General features: G+C 27.9%; 1 protein-coding gene and 1 long non-coding RNA gene across 3 annotated transcripts; both read right to left on the reverse strand.

Annotated features, from left to right (window-relative positions):
- Positions 1-3,004: 3,004 nt before the first annotated feature.
- On the reverse strand, positions 3,005-22,544 carry LOC136077002 (very long chain fatty acid elongase AAEL008004-like). 2 transcript variants are annotated; one of them, XM_065791173.1, is made up of 8 exons: positions 22,395-22,510; positions 21,488-21,592; positions 16,721-16,988; positions 16,488-16,574; positions 15,834-15,890; positions 15,633-15,747; positions 7,995-8,122; positions 3,005-3,907 (listed from the first exon to the last, which is right to left on the reverse strand). In XM_065791173.1, the coding sequence occupies exons 3-8, from the start codon at positions 16,958-16,960 to the stop codon at positions 3,740-3,742; spliced, it is 795 nt and encodes a 264-aa protein (XP_065647245.1). In that variant the 5' UTR covers positions 16,961-16,988; positions 21,488-21,592; positions 22,395-22,510; the 3' UTR covers positions 3,005-3,739. The 2 variants fall into 2 exon arrangements, with proteins under 2 accessions (XP_065647245.1, XP_065647244.1); XM_065791172.1 differs by lacking the exon at positions 21,488-21,592 and having other exon boundaries at positions 22,395-22,544.
- Positions 4,655-7,202, reverse strand: LOC136077003 (uncharacterized). Its single transcript, XR_010636765.1, has 2 exons — positions 5,273-7,202; positions 4,655-5,194 (listed from the first exon to the last, which is right to left on the reverse strand). It is a non-coding gene; the product is annotated as an uncharacterized LOC136077003 (long non-coding RNA).
- Positions 22,545-22,827: the final 283 nt, after the last annotated feature.

Below are 22,827 nucleotides of genomic sequence, written 5' to 3' on the forward strand. Positions count from 1 at the left end.
ACTGATAAAAGTATAATGGATAATTGGTGTGCCGAAAACTTATCGATTTTTCAGTGTTAATGACTCACATGTACAATAATGGTTCAAGTGTCGTAATGCTGCTGACACTCCAGCAAATGACTTGACTTTAGTACGAAGTTTATTAAAACTTATTACATCCGAAGTCAAGAATTATCATAAAACAATGGCTTTTTTGCAATTCTTTACAAAATTGAAAATCATTTAATTTATTTAATAGAGGAGAATGTTATTTTTACGTTACCTGCCATTAATGCAATGTTTACAAAAACGCTATGGCAAAAAAAAACTGTATAATTATTTATTTAACAATAGCTTGTGCTACGATTGGGATCACTCGGGAGGCCAATGAGTCTTTTTTGCAAAATAAAACAAAATAGTTTGATTCGGTTGGTTCAAAATCACGGACACTATTTTATACTATATATACAACATTAGACATAACACCGGTTCCCTAAAATTTGAGACTAACTTGAATTAGCGATATTTAATTAGTAAGCTTGACAAAATAATTATTATTTGATATCAAATGAAAGCTCTTTCTTTCCTCTTTCAATTAGCATATAAATTCTCTGATTATTTTTTGTTTAGATAACAACTTAAAATGCCAAATCAACAGGCCCTAAAAAGTCGTGTGTATAATTTTTATAAAAAAAAATATGAAGATGGAAAACACGTTGTTTGGAACCATTTCAAGATGGATGGCTACTCAAGAGCTACAATTTATAGATATATGAACAGGTAAGATCAAAATAAACTATTGAGTCGCAAAGCTGGAAGTGGAAGAAGGCCTACTCTTAATACACAAAACAACCGCATCAAATTAAGAAAAATGTTTAATAATCGAAGGTGTGTGTTATTTTCAAAGGCTTCTAGAAGACTTGGTTGTAGCAAATGCACCATCGGACGAATATTAAAATGCTTTAAAAAACCTATTCTTTGTTATAAAAGAAAAAAAAGACCAAGCAGAACTCCAGAACAGAGGCTTTGGGGTCGCCGAAAATGTGGTCGACTTTACTCAAAATATCGCAACCGTGAATTTATTATTGACGATGAGTCAAACTTTACTTTGTCGAATAGCACATTGGCTGGTAATAATACATACTATTCAAATGATCAAAAACTGAAACCAGACATTGTTAAGTATTATGATGTTGCAAAATTTGAAAAAAAATTACTTGTATGGATGGCGATCTCCCCTCGAGGGGTCACATCTATTTACATTGTTCCTTCTGGCCAAGCGGTAAACCAAGAGATCTATTTAAAAGTGTGTTTACAAAAGCGCTTGCAACTTTTTATTAATAAATATTATCGAGACACCAAGTATATCTTTTGGCCCGATTTAGCAACATCTCACTATGCTAATTCGGTAACAAAATGGTTAAAAACCCAGAAGATACCATTTGTTCAAAAAAAAAAAGACAATCCAGCAAACATACCAGAAGCTCGTGTTATCGAGGATTTTTGGGCAATGCTTGAGCGGGATGTGTACAAGAATGGATGATCTACAAATAATATATCAAACCTTGAGCGTCGGATTCATTATTGTGCCAGTAGACTTGACCTAAATTCTGTTCAAAACCTGGTACAAGGTACCAATACCAGACTTCATCAAATTCGAAGATATGGAGTCTTGTGATAAATTTATTTTTATTTTCCTATTCTGCATATTTAATTCTAAGAACATACCAAAAAAAAAATTTTTTATCGTGTTTATTTAAGTTTTTATTCAAGTTTAAAGCCAGTCTCAAATTTTATGGAACAGGTGTTTCATAGAACATGACCTTTTCCTTATTATTGTTGTTATGTTTTGATTACTTTGATGTACAGCTAAGAAAGAAAAAGTTATAAATTAAGAAATTTGTTGTCTTAGTTTGCAATTTAACAGTAAAGAATAAGAGATTTGTTGGGTTTAATATAAATCACACAGTTTTTCGCTGCTTGTTTATCCAATCAGATACGCCGTTTGCAAGTTGGCAAGGGTTGCGGTGATCGCCGTGTTGCATGTTAACCCTTTCTTGACGAGTAACCCGTATGGCGGTTCATAAAATTTGTTTCTAAATGACGAGTGACCCGCATGGCGGTTCATAAACAATTTTGAATATTTCAAATCATTTATAGCAATTGAGGAAAACTTTAAACTTATCTTTGAAATGTGAATAATTTTTTAAGTTAATGCTTCAAACCGTTTGTTAATTGCATTTATTGATCGCTTAAAAATCTATATTAAAGAAGGACAAAAATAGATAAAAATTTACTGTCATAAATGAGATCCTTGATATTTTTTTCGATGATAGTGGTGAAGATTTTTTTTGTTTGATCACCACTATAAATGTCTCATTTATTTAAAATCAAAAACGATATGTTTATGTATTTCTTCCTTATTTGTTTAAGGTTACATAGAGAAACTATATATTTTTGTTAGTTTCAACATGATATATTTTGATCACGTTATCAAGATAAAAAAAAACTTTTTTAATTTTTTGAAAGCCAATTCTTTGACAAAAAAAACAAGTTCTTATTTGTAAAATTCTGACAAGTAGTTTTTATTTTATACTCTTTTAATTGATCATGATCCTAGATCGTTATTATACGCGCAGTCGTACAGCTGTTTTTAACTCAGTCGCGAAAGGGTTAAGTTTAACGATGCAAGTTTTACAAACAATCAAGCACTAACAAAGTACGTTTTATGCGCTAACCACGCATTATTTAGCGATGTAGGTTTTTAGGTGCGATTTAACGCTACGTTGTTGTTATGAAAACAAGTTTTAAGCAAAGCTTAGTGTTGTGCGTTTGCACGATTTAGAAGTTATAAACGACACGACATCGACTTGTGTTTGATTTAACTAGCAGCCTGCGAACTCTATATGAATCTAGTTTTAAACTTAAAAACAATTTTTAAAAATAATAATAAATAATTATATAAATCGATAAAACTTTAGTCTTTTTTAAGGATTAATGTTGCCGAGCAGAAAAAACGCAATAATTAAAAATTTGAACCTTATAACAATATTCTATAATTCTTTATAAAACTACACTCGATTATAAAAATACAATTATGAACACTCTTTCACTAAAAAACCTATCCTAAACAAAAAAAATCATTTCCTCAAAAATACTTTTGTAGTTTATTTAAAACTGCAAATAGCATAAATATGAATAAAGCACTAAGTATGTATATATATATATGTGTGCGCGCGTGTGTATATGTATATATGTGTATATATGTATGTATATATATATATGCACACACACAGAGATATATATATATATATATATATATATATATATATATATATATATATATATATATATATATATATATATATATAGACACACACACACACACATATAGTGAATGCGTTACATAAAAACATTAATGATAAAATACCTATATGATCTAGCACGAGCTAAAAAGCTAAAAAATGCTATTGTAAGAAAAATTTCACATAAAAATTGAAGATATATATTGTTACTTTACAGTAATCGCCATTATCAAATAGACGCATTTAATGCGCTCAGCGCTAGGTCACACAGTGTGATAACAATGTTGTGTTATAAAAAGGTGCAAAAATATATACATGCGTAAAAAGAATATATATATATATATATATATATATATATATATATATATATATATATATATATATATATATATATATATATATATATATATATATATATATATATATATATATATAACAATTGTATAATTCTATAACTAGTCATCTCTCAATTTTCTATTATTATATGACCTTATGTAAAATACACCAAATAAATATAATAGGGTAAAAAGATAAATCACATTTATCCAAAGAATTGTATCCCAATAATTGCATCCAGATCGCAACGCGTTTAGTATGTACACGATAATAAATACAAACTGAATCTAAAGAAATATTTAACAAAATTTATAACAAAGAAAAACACTATATTATATTGTCGAGACTAAAACCTCAATGTCATATCTAAGTGAAATATGTCAAAAGAATTTATGCTCAAAACTTTCTTGCATAAAATAAAACTTGGCTGTGTCATTCTTGAAAAACTTTTAAAAAGTATAATATCTTGTTCTTTAAACTGTTTTGTAAACATATGACTAAACAAAATGTTTTAAACATGTCAAAGAACATAAACTGATGCAACTCCCCATTTTTTGGAGCACCAGTTTGAAAAAAATAATGGCAGGGTTGATAAAATTAATTTTAATGCAAACTGAAACATATTGTATTGTCAAAAGCCTCTAAGGCAAGACTTGAAAAGTTTCTGGCAATCATTTCCACATGCCTTCCTGCATCTATTAAACCCTTGTGATTCTAGTTTAATTATTGACCTTTTTGACAGTTTTACATTTAAAGAAACTTTATTCCACTTGAGGAGTGGTTTTCAAGACTCTATTTTGACATATATGCATATCATTTGAGGCCTTGATATATATATATATATATATATATATATATATATATATATATATATATATATATATATATATATATATATATAACTTTAATTATATGGGGTCATTCCACATATAGTCGCGGTTGTGACATTTCTACTGCAAAAGGTGAAAATATAAGCAAGGAACTTAATAAACCTTTTTTTTTTTTTGGTTTTTAATAAAAAACGCAACAAATTACTTTATTAAATTGCAATATTAAAGACATATTTAAATAAACTAAACAAATCAATATACTAAATAATGATTTTTTGTTTGCTGCATTATTCGTCTAATAGTGGCAACATTTCTTTCATGCTAAAAATTTCATTTTTCATTTTCTAATAATGGTTAAGCCGTATATCTTCAACTTTTTCTGCTAGCAGTAAAGTACCGCTTAGCTGACTATAATGTTGATCGATTTCATCTTCAGTCAAATATATTAAATTTACCGTTGAAATTTTGCATATCACTTCATAAAACTGCCACACATTTTGAATAATAACTTGTCTTGCTTTAACCTTTTGCCATGCTATTTTTTTAAAGTTCCTCCTACCCCATCAATGGCTCCTTTTCTGTGGGCTCCTTTTCCGTGTAGCAAAAAAATTCCACTCGAGTTGGAATATTAAATGTCACTTGACAATACTTTAGGAATTTTACCATGAAGCGGTTTTTAAATTGAGAAGATGGACCATCACTCCACAACGTTACTTTGTGTATAATTGAATTGGTTGCGTAGGCCTTTAAAAAAAATATTACAAATGTTATGCATCCATCATTCAAAGATAAAAATAAAAGATATAAAAATTGAACTGTTACCTTTAAGTTAATTCAAGGAAAACACTGATGCATGTTTTGCTGTGATCATTTTTATCTGTTAAATAAGCAACCATATTTTTCTTTACCATAAACAGCAACAGTTAAGATTGTTATTTGAGATTGACTTCAATAAGCACTTTGAACTTGTTCTTGATTAGTACAGCAATAGTTTTGACTAAAATCAAAGTGTATTAATAATTCACCATCCATAATATTATCTCTTTGGTGGCGATAAACAGACGCTTGGTGATGTTTAATTAAATGGTGAATCCGAAATTGAGGTAGTCTTTGTTTTACTCTTTGGATGGTGGTAGCATTCGGTTGTTAGGACAGTTAGCGCAAAAACTACATGACAGTGAGAGGCAATCTGGAGTGAGAGGGCTGCAAAGAATACTTTGTTTAATCAGTTTGTGCTTTAAAGTTCAAAATTAAGGTTTGAGGATAAAATGTTGCATATGTTAATAAAATTTTCATGAATTAAACAACAGCAGGTTTCAAGAGGCGCCTCTCAATATGTGATTATTCGAGCTGGATGAAGTGCACAAAATTTGGAAAATTTTATCTTGCTACCAAATTCTTCTGCGTTGGGGCATAACATTCCCTTAATTTAAGTAACAAGTAACGTTTTTGAAATTTTTCACTATCAATTTTTATAAAGTCTTTTTTACCTGAGTCCATCGCGATATTTCTTCGCAGTTGTAAGACTCTAGTACATGATTGAATACACTAGAAGATAAACGAATGCACGAGATGTTCATTTCTACTGCTAACTATTTAATGACATAACTGCTTTTCATGGCAACTTTGGTAAAGTTAATTTAACACGGTTCACAGCACGCACTTTTGACAAACTTGACTGATAGACAGGTTCTTCCATTTAACTAAAAGAAGAACAAGGAATGTTAATGATACCTTGAGCTTTTTGAATATCTCTGTGTTTACGTTGTCGTAATTTAGCAAGCTCCATTTCTTTTTTAATTCTTGCTCTGGCGTTGATTGTTGGTGACAAATATTACTTCATTTTTTTTTCTATTTCTTTTAATTCAGTTTTCTTTCTTTCTCTATAATCTTTACAAACTTGTTTGTGCAATTTGGGCATTGTTTTAATATTTATATGTTTCCTGTATTTTTATGTAGAATATGTCAAATATGTTATATCTTAAATTAGTTCATAACATTTAAATACACAGTTATATCAATTGTTTAAATTACTCTTTATAACACGTGGTTTAATTAAAGTTTTTCGAATTAAATCTTTTTCCTTAAACATTGAAATGACACCTTTAAACATCGAAACATCCATTACGCCGCGGCATTACGCCGCGGTCGTGACAAAAAAGAAACTGCATTTTACTTTTTTTCAGACAAGGATATTTTTTTTTTTTTTTACACACATATTCATTTCAACTAAAATGCCTTTGCTAAATATTTTCTAATTAAAAAATAATAATTTTAGGTTGTATAAAAAAACTAAATTTGTTATAATAGTTGCGGTCGTGATGATGAAAAATGCCTTTTTTCTTTTTAGTAACATACTAACTAATAATTGAAATATTAATAATAATCACTTATTAACAAACTTATTTAATCACTAATGTTTATTCTGAGAATTAAAAATTAAAAAAAATAAATAATAATAACTTTTAAAACAACTCCATGTTAAGAAATCCATGTTTTTTATATCATAAAATATTAAAAAATGGCTACCAAATTTTAAACATCTCCTACACGTGTATAAAAATAAATAATGAAGTGAAGATATTTTTTTTAGATGCACTAAAGTGTCTGTTAATTTAATTTAATAAAATTTTTTCTAAAATATTTCTAATATTCAGTTTAAATATTTTTAAATTATGGCAATATTATATGGAATGACCCGCTGTATATTTATCTCAACTGAAATCCAAATTTAATTTATTCCTGAAAAAAAAATTTAAAAGAATTGCAAATGATGTAACTTTATATTTTAATAAAAAGTAATTTTTTTATTGCCATAAATACCATGAATATAATCACTGTTCACTGAACATTTTAAGGGTAGAACATAGTGAATTTTAACTCAAATATAACTCTTTTTGACTTAAATAAAATAATTTGAATACTTAATACTGTATCTGATAAGTCTAATTTCTTATGTTGAGTTTTAATTTTTTTTCATCTCAACTACCTCCAAAAAAAAACATGTTGCTTTCCAATTAGTAAAAATAATATTTAACTAATTTAAATATTTTTTTTGATTAAATTAGTAAATCCAATTAGTAAAAAAAATATTTAAACTAATTTAAATTTTTTTTTGATCAAATGTAAAGATATAGAAAAAAAAAACATCAAGCTTTTTTCTTATTTTTCTTATATTTTATTATATTTCCATAAAGTAAAAAAAAATATTTAAATTGATTTAAATATTTTTGTCAGTAGAATAAATATTTTTTACTGTACTATTTATATGATCAAGATGTCCCTTAATCTTACACAAGAGCACTACTAGATGAATCTTCAGTGTTTACAAATCTTTACATTAACATTTATTTAAAGATATTCTTAAAAATAAGTGGAACCTTAGAGTTTTTTGTTCAATGCAAGACTAAAAGTTGAGCTGTGAACAAGTTGAACTAAACAAAACACTCTGTAAGCAGTCTGTGTAAAATAGTTTATAATAATGTTTCTTAAAAAGTCAAAAACGTTTTGAAGACAATAAAATAAAAACAAATTTTAAGATTACCATTTGCATTTTTGTAAGATATTTCTTCCACCATAAATATTTTTGCATGTGTGGACCGACAGCAGCTAGCATGTAATAGGTGTACATAATTGAATGAATAAAACAGTTCAAAAAGGGTCCAAAGTAGGCTAGAAAATATATTTTACAGGTATAAAACATACTGATTTTGTATCACAATGTAACAATATATAAACAAAATATGACAACAATATTGAGAAATCATAAAATACTTTTTTTATAAATAAATCATTCAATAGTTTTTTTTTAAAGACTAGCTTGCATCACATATACACCTATTCCTTTTTACACTCAAGGTAATTCATTTATTACACCAACGCCTGTTCATTTGCCACATACCTATTTATTAACCACCCATACCTATTTATTAACAAATTATCAAATAATTCAGAGTGGTCAAACTTACTCAATGCAATTAAGTCATACACCCATTTTTACATTTTATCATGCATTTAATAAACATTTTGCAACAACATTTGCAACTTAACTGTAAACTTAATCATAAAATTAAACTACATATTCTCAAAAAGTGTTGCAACTTTTTACAAGAATTGATGTGCAATTATAGGAGCCCTGGTCTCCTATAGTTGCACATAAATTCTTGTAAAAAGTTGTGGTAATTGTCTTTATAACATATTCCTAAAAACCTTGTTTTACAGCAGCGAAAATTGAAAAATCACGCTGTTGTTAGTTTTTTCAACAGCTGGTATGAACGTAATTTCAGGCAGCCGTTCCTTATTTTTTAAGGTCAGCTGCTGAATAAAGACGTAAATCTGAATTATAAAAATATGGAACGGCTGCATTAAACTACATTTATAACATATTCCTAAAAACCTTGTTTTACAGCATCGAAAATTAAAAATTCACGCTGTTTTTAGTTTTTCCAGCAGCTGTTATTAGTGTAATTTTAGGCAACCGTTCTTCATTTGATTAAGGTCATCTGCAGAATATAAATAACCTGCTGAATAAAAAAATTAGAAACGGCTGCATTAAACTTATTTCATAACAGTTTTAGAAAATCCTTGTTTTAAAGCAGCAAAAATTCAAAATTCAAGGTGTTATTAGTTTTTCCAGCAGCTAGTATGGGCGTTTTTTTAGCTAGCCGTTCCTCAATTTTTTAATGTCAGCTGCTCATTATCTACATATATCTAAAATATAAAAATATTGAACGGCTGCATTAAACTACATTCATAACGATTTCATAAAAACCTTGTTTTACGGCAGCAAATAATAAAAATTCATGCTGTTATTAGTTTTTCCAGCAGCTGGTTTGAGTGTTATTTTAGGCAGCCGTTTCTCATTTGATTAAGGTCAGCTGCTGAATATAAACGACCTGCTGAATACTGAACTTGTATTAGATTAACTCTTCTTCTATTCTTCAGTGATAGTGAACCTAACTTTTAATCTCTCATAACTTTATTATCTTAAACTTTTAATGGTAGTAGCTCATTGTTGGACGCTCTTTAGTTTAGCAATACAATACTGCCAATATGGATTCCAGATGGGAGCTGCATATTCCTAGACTAAGTTGACTAAGTCTAAGAGTAGTAAGAGTTTGGTATAAATAGAAATCATTTACAATAACGTGTACAATTAAAGCTGGTTTACAAAGTCATTTGCAAAAAGTCATGGCTGTTTCACACAATGTAAAATTGGGCATTGCATAGTGAGTTTAAAAAAAAAAAAAACTATTTTCTCATAGAAAGAATGAAAATTCACAAACTTTAAAATAGTAGTATTTTTTCTATAAATGCATTTATCTTCAAATAAAAAAATATAAAAGATTTATCTATCGCTGTTAATTAAATATTTACATTTGATAGAATTATTGAAACATTTGATAAAATATTTTGTTAAAATTAATTATTGAATTATTGAAATACTTGATAAAAATTATTGAAATATTACTGATGATTTAGGATCACTTTTCTTTTTTTTGCAATTTTAACAGAAAACCTACCTTTGGCCTAACTAAGATTTGATAACTTATCTTCACGATTGATGTTTGAAACTTGGAACACTTATCAATGAGTTTTTATTCTATCTGATTCCTAAGTCATCCTGGTAATTTTTTTTTACAAAAAGTATGTTTTTAATGCATTTTAAAATAACTTTTAAATGCAAAAAGTAATACTTTTGATAGATGACATCTAAATATTATTATACGGTTAATGTTTAATGTTGTTTTTAAATAGTTCTTAGGCTTTTTGAACGTGTTTCTTATAATTAGTAATTTAATGCACTTAGTTATAATTGTTAGCGATTGTAATCAGGTCAAATAGAACCTTCTAGTGTAGTTCTAGCTAGTAATTAGCTATGTATGAAAAGTCTAATCTAAAATGCTTAGTTACTGTTTAATCGATGTCAAATTTAACTGTTTTAATGTAAACAACTTTTGATTTGATATTGCAAAAATCAGGTATTAAAACTGTTATTTAACTTTATTATTCATTCTTTAACTTAATTATATTTTGTTTATTAAACATTAATTCTATTTTTTAACTTTAGGCAAATACATCCTGTTGTGAAAAGAGAACAACCACCTGCTATTTTGGGTGGTAACTTTAGGCAAATATTGCCTGTTGCGAAAAGAGGGCAACCAGCTGAAGTTGTAGAAACATGTTTAAAATGTTCGTTACATTGGCAATGGATGCAAAAGTTGATGGATGAAAAAATCTGTTTATAGTCATGTAATCATTTTAATACATGTTTAATCATCATCCCTATCCATAATAAGCATTTTAAGTTATTATATGGTTTCTTTTATAATAAGCTGTGCTTGGTTTCCTCATCCTGCAGTTGCCGGCTGTTATAACTGATTTTGAAAAGTACCTTTATAACAGAAGTTGTGATGACTTCAACATTAATTGTTACAAAAAAAAAAATTTTTAATGTTCTGTTTTAGTTACAAAAATGCATATACTTTATTTTGTTATATTCAACTATATATCATTTATATATTTCAAATAAATTTGTTTTAAAGATATATAAATTTAAGATTCTCCATTTTTGTGGACTTCTTAAAAAGTTTTCTGTAAACAAAAGATTAATATATACTTTATTGAGATATATCTGTTTAAACTTTTCAGTAATTACCTATATATAAAACTGAATATAGTAGCTCAACACTAAATTAAGACAAATTATATTCTGGATATTTTTTGCTAAATATTTTCTAATATTTTTTGTTAAATATTTTCTACATTTTTAAAATATGACCCGAATGAATGCTGAAATAAATAGATGGTTGGCAGGCGTTAATCTAACTCTAAAGTAGGCCGATTATTATTGCTTATAGTTTTTTGTTATTAAATTTTGTTGCATTATCATATAAAATAAAAATGGCTTGAATAATAGAACAGAACAAAGTTTTAAAGCTTAAAAAAGCAATAGATTAAAAATGAAACTAAAGCTTCGATATCATATAACTCAAAATATTCAATTAAGTCAACTTCAAGCGATACAAGAGGAAATGGTAAATAAAGATCTCTAATGAGGCTAAGACCATTAATTTCTACTACTTTCTGTAACTTATTGAAAATAAATAAATAATAAGTGGGAAATTTGTATTAGACCTACCATGACCTGGGTTACAGGTCCGGAAAGCTCTAATAAGTTATTAAAATTTAAACTTGTTATGTGTATGAAAATTAAAATAATATTTTGTGCCTCTGGTTATGTTATCAAATATGTTTTTAAACTTGTCAAGTTTTGCAACAAATTTTAGTTTTATGTATAAATTTTTGTTTACATTTTAAAGTGATGATGTAGCCTTATTTGTGTGATATCCCAACCTATAATCAAAAGAATTTTATTGAAATACCTGTTTGCAATAAGACAAATTTTGAAATATAAACTAAATAAAGTTTGCCTTTTGTTTTATTTTTAAATAACAAGACTATTATTATATTAGTCTTCCATTATCAAGTGCAATTATTTATCAATAAATATTATTTTATGTTTATGGTATATTTTTATTTGACGAGTACAAGAATTGCATGTCAGTAAAGAACTTGTCACCGTGAAGTCCAAGTTTTATCAATCTGCAAATGAAGCACCCTGTTCAGTCTCTATTGACGGTTAAAAATTTGACAACTTATATTGAAATTTTTTTTTTAAAATCAGAGCAAACTTTAATGTTGGTTTTGATGAAGAGCTATCATGAGTATGAAGAAGGAAAGCTATGAATTTTCATTTTGAATTTGTCAATTATAAATCATCTGGATCTGTGTATGTTGATTCATTTTGTATGTATCAAGGTTAAGATTGTTGTGAGAATATTGCCTTTATTCTTGGGCAGTGTGCCAATAATATTAATAGAATTCAGTCGTCAGATTTTAAATTAAAAGTAAAGATTTCTGTTTCATTAATGATGCTCTGGAACACCAGGGTTCAGCTGCTAAGAAAAACAATACAATCTCTAGTATGTGAAGTGCTCATAATAAAAGCCTGTGTGAAAATAGGCATGGTAGAAACTTAATATATCTATGAAAGCTTAATTATTCAATTATTGCTCCTGTAACTTTTCTTAACAACCTTGAAAAATGTAATGCCTTCTGTTTTGCATATTATATTAGAAACAGTATTAAAACTGTACGACTAATGTTTTATGGAATGCAAGACTTAAGATTTTCATGCTGTTTTATTTTTTATCTAGAGCAGAAGCCTTGCGCTTATTAAGTAAGCAATTTGTAGACATGGCAAATCTACAGGAGTGATGGATAGCCAGTTGAAAAATAATTTTTCTGTATTAGATTTTTTAATTGTTTGCATAACTGTGTAATCAAGGATTTAAGACAGTTGCATTCAGAAAAGAATTAGGAGCAAAACACTTTAAACTGTACATTAAAGGAGATACAAAACTTTAAGCTGTTGAGGTGAGAAAGTGCATTGTGTGTTTAGAGCAAGGTAAATAAAATATAGCAAAAAACAATTGTTAAAAAATAATCTTTTTTGTGCTAAAAAGCGGAAAATAAACTTTTTAATTTAAATTTAATAGTTCAGTAAACTAAAGATTGACAGGTCTGAACAAGGTTCATTTTGAAACACACCTGTCAATATTTAGTTTACTGAACTATTAAATTTAAATTAAAAAGTTTATTTTCTGCTTTTTCAAAAGGATTATTTTTTTACAAAAAAGATTATATTTTTTAGCAAATGTTTTATCTATATTTTGTTTTCTACTTTTTAGTCTTTATAATTTGTACAATGTATTTTACATAGTATTTACATGGTACAGGTATTTTACAATGCCAATTACTTTTATGTAGCATTCTTATGGCTAAATATTGTTAACAATATTGCACCAATATAAAATGTCAGCATTTGAATATATATATATATAGCAAATGTTGATTTACAATATTAGCTATATATACTGCAATATAGCGCCAACAAATTTTTTATCATAATCAATGAAAAAACATTAAAATTAAACAAATATCTAAGTAAGAATTGAACCCACAACCCTATGAGCCTTGCTTTGAAATTAGACAGTTTTCCATCCACAGAACTACACTACTGTTTTAATAATGTGAAAAAATAAAGTCCCCCAATAATTATTTATAAATGATTTTATGAGTTTCAAAGTGATATTCTTGTATGTTTGTGTAAGATTGCTTTTTTTAAAGTTTTATAATATATATTTATTATGTGTGGTTTTTAATTTTAGATGCTAACTTGACTATTGGCTTTAGATTAAGTTGATTCTAATCTATCTCTACAGTTACATAAGTATTGGAGTTTGTTTCTGTTAAACCACAGAACAACCTTAAGCAGTTTGTTGCTGTTAAATCTTGAAGTAAATATTGATTCAAGTGAAAGAATGGAAAATTAGTAACAACTAATAACTGTATACAAATTTATCTAATAAAAGGACTTGTAATCATTGGCCCAACTGAATATAAAGCATTTTTCTGTTTATTTTATAGAATAACTAATTAGCAAACAACTTTTTTTATATGTGTTATACTAAAAGAAAGATTTTTTTTTCAAATATTTTATTGATTTAAGCTAAATAATTCTATGGTTAAAACCGAAAAGTGAAAAACTCGTACTTGATTTTTTGCTTAATTGTATTGAACCTATTTTCTATTAATGATCATCATTTTATCACCTTATCAAAATGAACATGCTCACACAAATTATGAGTAGAAATTATTTACAGAACTAAAATATGTGAAATATTTAAAAATTAATTTAGTTTCTAGATCAACATATTTTAAAAACATCTCAAATATTTTTTTGCCTGACTAATAATCTCTGAGTCTGTTCACTTTTGGTTTAAGTTAAGTTTTTTTGACTTTTAAAATTAATCTAAAAATGTTTATATTGAATAGCAAATTTCAAAAAAATAGGTTTCAAATTATTTAAAAAAAAAACTATTTTATAAAATTATTATAATTCAGCTTAAATTGTAATATCAGCATGTTTATTGGAAATAGTAATATCAGAATTAAATAGTTAATTGGAAATTCAATGAAAGATTGAATTATTTTGTTAAATACCAAAAGCAGAAAAGTTTCATTAGTTATTAATCTTTTTACAAAACAAAACTTTTCTTTATAAAAAATATTATTCTCTAATATTTTAAAAGTTACGTAAGTTTTAATGGTTCCCACTTTGTAAAATGCTTCACAAAAAAAAGAAGCAGTATGTCCGCCTTGAAACATCCATGAAGTATATATAAGATAACTATATGTAATAATAGTATATGATATAAATATGAGTAAGTAATATATAAAAATAGAATGCAGATTTTTGCTAATTGGTTTTCTAGCTACTACTCCTTATGACCTAACCGTTGAAAATCTTTGTGCATAATCAATCAATCAATCAATTAATATATATATATATATATATATATATATAGAACCCTTAGATGTTGTCCGAAAGTTTTTTCGATATTTTGTTGACAAAAAGTAAAAATTAAAATGCAAGACCGGAATTTTTTTTTTTTAATAATGATAGACTGCCTGCCCCAACCAAACCCTCAGTCGATGTAGCAGCACTCCCTTGCGGGTCAGGCTATTTGTCAGTCGATGTAGCAGCACTCCCTTGCGAGTCAGGCTATTTGTCAGTCGATGTAGCAGCACTCCCTTGCGAGTCAGGCTATTTGTCAGTCGATGTAGCAGCACTCCCTTGCGAGTCAGGCTATAAGATAGTCGATGTAGCAACACTCCGCGCATGATTTACAGTAAAAAAAATAAAAATAAAAACATTTTATTAAAAAAAATAAAAATAAAAACATTTTATTAAAAAAAATAAAAATAAAAACATTGTTTATATTGTTAAAAACATTCAAAATGTTATAAAAACATTCAGAATGTTTTTAAAAACATTCTGGTCAATTAAATTTGCGTTTTTGTGGTTTTTTTAAAAAACGATTAATTTGTAATTAAATTAATGGTTTTTACTTTCGTCCAACACGGAAATGTTGGACGAAAGTCAAAAGTAATTAAAAGTGACGTATGTGTTGGCGTAAGAATCACTTTTTTCCTTCCGCTCTTCCTAAAGCCAACAAACTATAGAACTATATATATATATATATATATATATATATATATATATATATATATATATATATATATATATATATATATATATATATAAATCACTTACAGGCTCCTCCAGGAGCATATTTAACTAAACACCATTGAAGAAGTAACATTGAAAGATGATGGTATGTGTGAAGAAAAGATATCTGATTGTTCTTCTTTCGAACCACAAAGAAAAACTATAAAAAAACATATAACAAAAATTTTGCAAATTCAAGTAAAGTCTTTATAGAATAAATTTATAGCTAAAAATTATAATACTTACTGTATCGGAAAACTCTATTAGCTTAGAGAAAAAATACCACCAATGTGCATTGACTAACTAACCGTGACAAAAAAATACAACATAGAATCAAATAATATTAACTTTTTTCATAATATAAAAAAACTTGAAATAAACTTGAACATAATATAGTATTTATTTTATTATAACTTTGAATTAAGTGGTGAACTAGATGCTGCTTTCGTTAAAGAAAAAAAAAATTCTGAATAAATTGCAAAGCTTAAAATGGCATTTAAACGCATTTATTGCCTAATGCATTAGGCAATAAAATAATGCACTAATAAATGTGTTTCTTAATGCATTTAGGGTTTTTCAGCATGTTAGGTTTTAACGATCCATTAAAAAGGGTTAAAAAGTTTGGCTTCAAAATTTCATAAATAATTGCAAGGATCATAACTTTAAAAAACATAAGTATTATATTTACAAATGAATTGTTAAAAATAATAATAAGTAAGCAGGAAAACTTTATGAATAGTCATAACCTAATAAGTTGAATATTAAAGTAATAAATGTATTGTTATTTAAATGTTTAATAATAAAAAAATTGCTGTGAAAAACTACCATAACTTAACTTAAGCAAAAAAAAAGAAAATGTGTTAACTTGCTCATAGTGCATAACTTTTAAAAAATACTTACTCTCATTGTATTGGAGGAGGTATCATTTTCATCATTTGACTGACATACCAAGTTAAATTTTGAACTGATGAATGTAGTAGCAAATATCTAAAAAAGTCAAAATGTGAAAATATTATATAAAAACATTAGTATTTTTATTTTCATCAGTATTTTTTTTGGTTTGTTATATTAAAATAAATATTTAAAATAGATATTTTATGTGCTTATAATGCTGATTTAAAAACTTTCAATACCTCCCACATCATCCAAACAGATAACAAAACTGAGAAGAAATTGTAAACAATAAGCATTCCACGAAGATGCAAAGCTTTACGGCTTTCCATAAATTTAGGTCCAGCTGTAACCATAACAAGATAAAAAATACCAGCCAAAATCACATACTTTGGATCGCTGACAAATAAATAATCTTTTGTTCTTGCATCACCTTCACTTCGAATTTTATCATAATAAGCAACAAGTCCTTGAAATACCATTGTGTTGTGTGTTGTGAAAAAACAAAAGCTAAAGAAAAAATCTAGCATTTTGGAAATATATTTTTCCAGTAGATGCTGACCTTCGACAGGCAAAAAAACATTTGAAAAATAATGAATATTTTGTAATGAACAAATTACAAAAAATACAGAGATCAATTCTTTTGTCTTTATAGAGATTAAGTATAATAAAGATAAAGATTTATAAAGGCTTATATAGATAAAGTATAGAGGTAAACTTATGGGTGGCATTTTAACCAATTTTTTTTTTAATGTCTGCTCTCACCCTCTAAATGTGTTTTATTTAATAAACTAATATTGGAATTAAAACAAATTAAAAAAATTATTTTCTTAAGGGGTAAACAGATTCTATTTGTTGACCAGCCCTTCCTCATCTATTAGGCTGGCGCAGATGTATTTTTAATACATTGTTTCCAGTTTAGGATGTTGAATGCAGGATCTTCTTGACTCATGCATGGGTTTTATCTGTGTCTCTGTTTTTATGACTAGGCAACTCATTCTAATCTTATCTTGTGATCTTAGTGTTGATGGTTATCTTCCTTTAATTCCTAAAGACTTCAACAGTTACATGCTTGGCCTGGGCATTTACATTTCGTAAGAACTCACCCATTTGTCAGAAAACTAGGTTCGGATCCACAGACAATTCTTTTATGTACTTTTGTTTAGCACCACTTCACATGATTGTCTTTCTCTTTGTTCTATATCGCTCTCCTTCATCTCAAGACTGCACTCTTTTTTATGTTATTTCTGATCAAATTGACCAAACTCTCTCTCTTTATCCATCAGCCAATATTGTTGTTGTTGGGGACTTTAATGCTGAACACACTGAATGGCTTGGCTCTTGACTCAGCAACTCTGTATTAAAGCCCACAACTTTTTCCTTTCTCAATCCCTAACTCAAATAGTCAACTTTTCAACTCACTTTCCAGACAACCTGAATCATTTACCTTCTTTACTCGACTTATGTCTTGTTTCTGATTCTAGTAGGTGCTTAGTTTCTCCACATTCACCCTTATGTGCGTCTGATCACGGTTTGATCTCTCTAAAACTATTATCTCATTCTTCTTCACCAGAATCCCCCTATCATCGTACCTCTTACAATTACTTTAAAGCTGACTGGGACTCTTTCCGTGATTTTCTTTGTGATGGCCCTTGGGTAGTAATCTTTTGTCTTCCTGCTGACAAATGTGCTTCTTACATAACTTCGTGGATTTAGGCTGGCATGGAATCTTTTGTTCCCTCTCGACGATTCCAGGTTAAGCCTCACTTTTCTCCATGGTTTTTACATTGTGCAGCTGCAATTTCCAATCAAAATCGTTAATTCCACATCTATCAGCAAAACAATTCTCCAGAAAACAGATGTCTGTTTATTACTGCTAGAAATCTTTGTAAAAAGGTTCTTGCCTTTCTCAAAAGGCAGGAACGAAATTTCATGACCTGAGAATAGCAGGCTTTGAAAAAGGCTGCTATTCTCAGGTCATGAAATTTCAGGTCTGCATTTTCTCAGGTCAGGTCATCCCGTATTTTATCACAAAAATTAGGCTGTCACAACTGCTGGAGAATCTTTAATAGTATCAAAAATAAGGGCAAATCTGTATATCCACCTCTCTTGTATGGTTCATCTCTTGACTCCACTAGTTGCGCTCTATCTGAGTTTGTCATCAAACCGGTTGATCCTATGCTTGACATTCGTATCAATCCAGCTTCTGTATCTAAAGTAATTTCCTGCTTATACTCTTCAACAGCTTGTGGTCTGAACAACATACCATTATAGTCTTGCAGAAGTGTTCTCTAGAGTTGTAATCTATTTTTTCAAAACTATTTAACAAGTGCTTATCAGAGTCTTGTTTTCCAGCCTGCTAGAAAGCGGCATCTGTTAATTTTATTTTCAAAAATTCTGGAGAGCGATCTGATTTGTTAAACTACTGTCCCATTAGTCTTCTTCCTATCATAAGCAAGGTTTTTAAATCTTTAATTAACAAACACTTAATCTCTCAATTTAAATCTAATAACTTACTTTCTGATCATCAATATGGATTTTGATCTTCTCATTCTACAGCTGATTTGATAACAGTAATAACTGATAGGTTTTATCATACATTAGAGAAAAGGGGGAGATGTTAAGGCCATCGCTCTTGACATTTCTAAAGCTTTTGATAAAGTTTGGCATAGTGGTCTTCTCCATTAGCTTTCTTTTTACGTTGCATTTGGTAACACCTTTAAGATTATTGAATCCTTCCTTTCCAATTGTATTTTAATGTTGTCCTTGATGGACAGCACTCTTATTCTGCAACTTCAGGGGTTCACACTTTTTATTCTGCAACTTCAGGGGTTCCTCAAGGTTCAATCCTTAACCCTACACTCTTTTTAATTTACATTAACAATCTTTCAGATATTCTCACATCTAAGGTGGCATTGTTTGCTGATGATACTACCATTTATTCTTGTCATGATAAGAATCCAACACTCTCTGATTGCTTGGAGGGGGCATTTGAAAAGGATCGCACTTCTGCTACAGCATGGAGCTCACAGTGACTGGTGAACTTTAATTCAGATAAAACTCAATTTTTTTTAGCCAATTGCGTTCGCAATAATTAAGATTCTCCAATATTTATGAACGATGATGTACTCGATGAGTCCCTTCATCTTTTAGGATTAACTCTTACTTCCGATCTTTTTTGGAAACCATATATCAAATCCATTTTAAAATTTGCATCCGCTAAGGTTGCAACTCTTTATCAACACTTTCTTACTTCGGATTCTATTCTTTATAAATCTCAAATCTATATAATCTCTATATAATCTCTATATAATCTCTATAAATCTCAAAGCCTTGTATGGAATAATGTTGCAATATCTGGGGCAGATCTTCTAATGATGCCCTTTCCCTTTTAGACAAGGTGCAAAAACACACGGACCTGTTTTTGCAGCCAACCTTTAACCATTATCACATCGCCGTAATATTGCTTCTTTTTCTCTTTTCTACAAATACTATAATGGGCACTGCTCTAAAGAGTTAGCGTCTCTTGTGCCATCTACTAAAATTCATTTTTAGTGTTACTTGTCATTCAATTAAGTCTCATCCTTTTTCTGTGACTGTTCTTAAGTGCTCCAAAAACTCTTATTCCTCTAGTTTTTTTCTTCGAACATCAGCTCTTTGGAATTCATTTCCTTCATCTTGCTTTCCTAATTCATATAATTTGCAATCTTTTAAGTCGTCAGTCAATCATTATCTTGCTCTACAATCTTTATATTTTTTCTTCCAGTAACCTTTAACTCGAATAGTGATTGCTTGCAGCCTTGTTGGAAGCAAAGAGGAAAAAAAAAATCTTTAGGGGTAGCTCAAGACTTTTAAATATCAGACAGGTTCCTATAATTATCAAAATAAAAGTTCTTCAAAAGTATATTTTCTCAAAAAAACCAAAATTATATAAAAAATTTAAAAAGAATTATCATTTTATAAAAAACATTGAAAAAATTTCTATATAACTTTGAAGTTTTTATATAATTTCACTTCTTTTGAGATCCAACATGATATAATTTTGATAACTACTTTTCTGATAATTATAGGAACCCGTCTTGGGGGATTTTAAGACCCGAAGGGTCTTAAAATACCCTCATAAATTTTTTAATTTGAGTATTATTTTTTTATATAGAACACATTTAGAGGATGAGAGCAGACATTTAAAAAAAAGTTGTTTTAAGGACCAGCCTAATAAACTCTTGTTTTTTTGAATAGCAATGTAAATTTGAAAAGTGTAGCCAATTTGATGCCACTAACCTTAAATTAATGACTTCAGCTCATTAAGGCGCTTTGTTTTCTTATTTTAAAATAAAACCTGTTCGACATTTTGAAAACAACTTTATATTAAATACAAGTATTGTCAATATAAATGTTCAACTCTTCCATATTTTTCTGTATTCATTTTTTAAAAATATCTTTCACCGTCACAGTTTAACAAAACAAATTTAGCAGTGACCACTAAAAATTTTAGAGAAACTGTTCGGATAGGATGTAGTAAAAATTAAGGGGTAAATATCACAACTCAAGTGCTGTAGTTAGTCATAATAACTGTGATAAATGGTAGAGTATCAGCTTTGTAAGCAATAAACTCTAGCTTTAATACAATGTTATAAATTTTCTAAAACTTCAGTATTGGTAACAATATATATATATATATATATATAGCGATCAAAATTTTACATTTTAAAATTTTTTTAAATAAAAATTCAAATTTTTTAAATGAGAAACATAATAAAGGTAAATAAATCAACATTCAATCTCATTTCTAATTTTGAAACATTTTGACAGCTATTTTCTAAAAAAGAGCTGTTTAAAATTATAAAAACCTTAAATTCAATTAATAAAATAACTATTAAAAATCATTTTAAAAATTTGCTAGCACATTAAAATTAAAGCAAATTGATCCTCTTTTAAATAGCAATTTTTCAAGACCTGCATTTGACATAAAATAAATTTATAGTAATTATATCTAATAATTGGCTTACTTGCACTTTAATATTGATTATACTAAGACTTGCAAAAGTTGTCTATAATAAGTTGTTGCAACTATATGCTTTCTAGTGGGAGAGATAAGTTGGTGTTTGGATGAGCTAAGAAAGTTTATGCTTTATAAGTGATGAGGAAATAAATGCATAACTAATTAGAGAATAATTTTTAATTTTAAATCATAAAATACCCGATACAAAAATATTATAAAAAAGAATTTAAAAAGTATGCTATTAATATGCTACTAACATAAATTCTTATTTAATAATTGTATTTAAAGCATAATAATAACAAATAGCACACAAATATAAAACATTCGGCCCATTGTGACAAGACAACTGAAACTTGTTAAAAATTGTTGACACTTTTGAGCACAACCTTGATGAATGTGTTTAATGATAGTACTGCAAACTAAGAGAACTTAGAAAGTTTTGCCCGTTAAAAACCTAAAAAAAAGTAACAAGTAGCAAAATAAATATATAATTTAATATCTATATCAATTTTGGAAAATCAAAAAACCAATGGCAGAATGTTTTTTTTGTGGCTAAGTAAGAAAAGAGCCAAAGCCTAAAGAATATGCAGCCAAAGCTGGAAAGAATTGCAAAACAAATGCACAAACAACAGAAAACATTGCAAAAAAAAAATGCAGTTCTATTTAAAACTTGAAAAAATTAGATAATGCAACAGATATTTTATTTATTTTTGAAATTAAGAATAAATAGTTTTCAATTTTTTTTGACATACTTATATTTAATAGCAACCTAAATATATTTGTACATAACTCAATAAAAAATAATAATATATATAGAAAAGGACAATTTGAGTGGTAGGAAATACTGTAGATAAAAAATAAAGCAGAAACGTATCAGGTTAATTTTTTAAAAAACGATAAACTTTTTTTCTAACCTTTATTTGGGGTTTACACCTTCTTTCTGCAAAACTTCAGATTCAATTGCAAAGCGCTAATTAAATGAATGAATTTCCGGTGCCTCAAACTGCGCGTTGTTTTCAAACTAATCAAGTTTGCGAGAACAACCCAATAATTAGCATGACTAAGGCTAGTTATTGGGTTAAGTAAGGCGGATTTTTTATACCTTATTGAAAACGGATTATTTTGAATTAGCTGTCATGACCGTAAAATACGGGTCTTGGTATATCTATTCCACACCGACCTTATATATACTTGTTTCTTATTTAAATATTTTTTAGTAAGCGGTAAATAAAAATAACTATAAAAAAATTATACTTATTGTTTACTTTGAAAGCTATAAAAAAAAATTTCTTTTGTAATCAATTTAAAAAAACTTTAAATATTTCGGTAGACGTTGCACCAATCGCT

This window comes from Hydra vulgaris, chromosome 02 (assembly GCF_038396675.1).
Source record: "Hydra vulgaris chromosome 02, alternate assembly HydraT2T_AEP".
NCBI lineage: Eukaryota > Metazoa > Cnidaria > Hydrozoa > Anthoathecata > Hydridae > Hydra > Hydra vulgaris.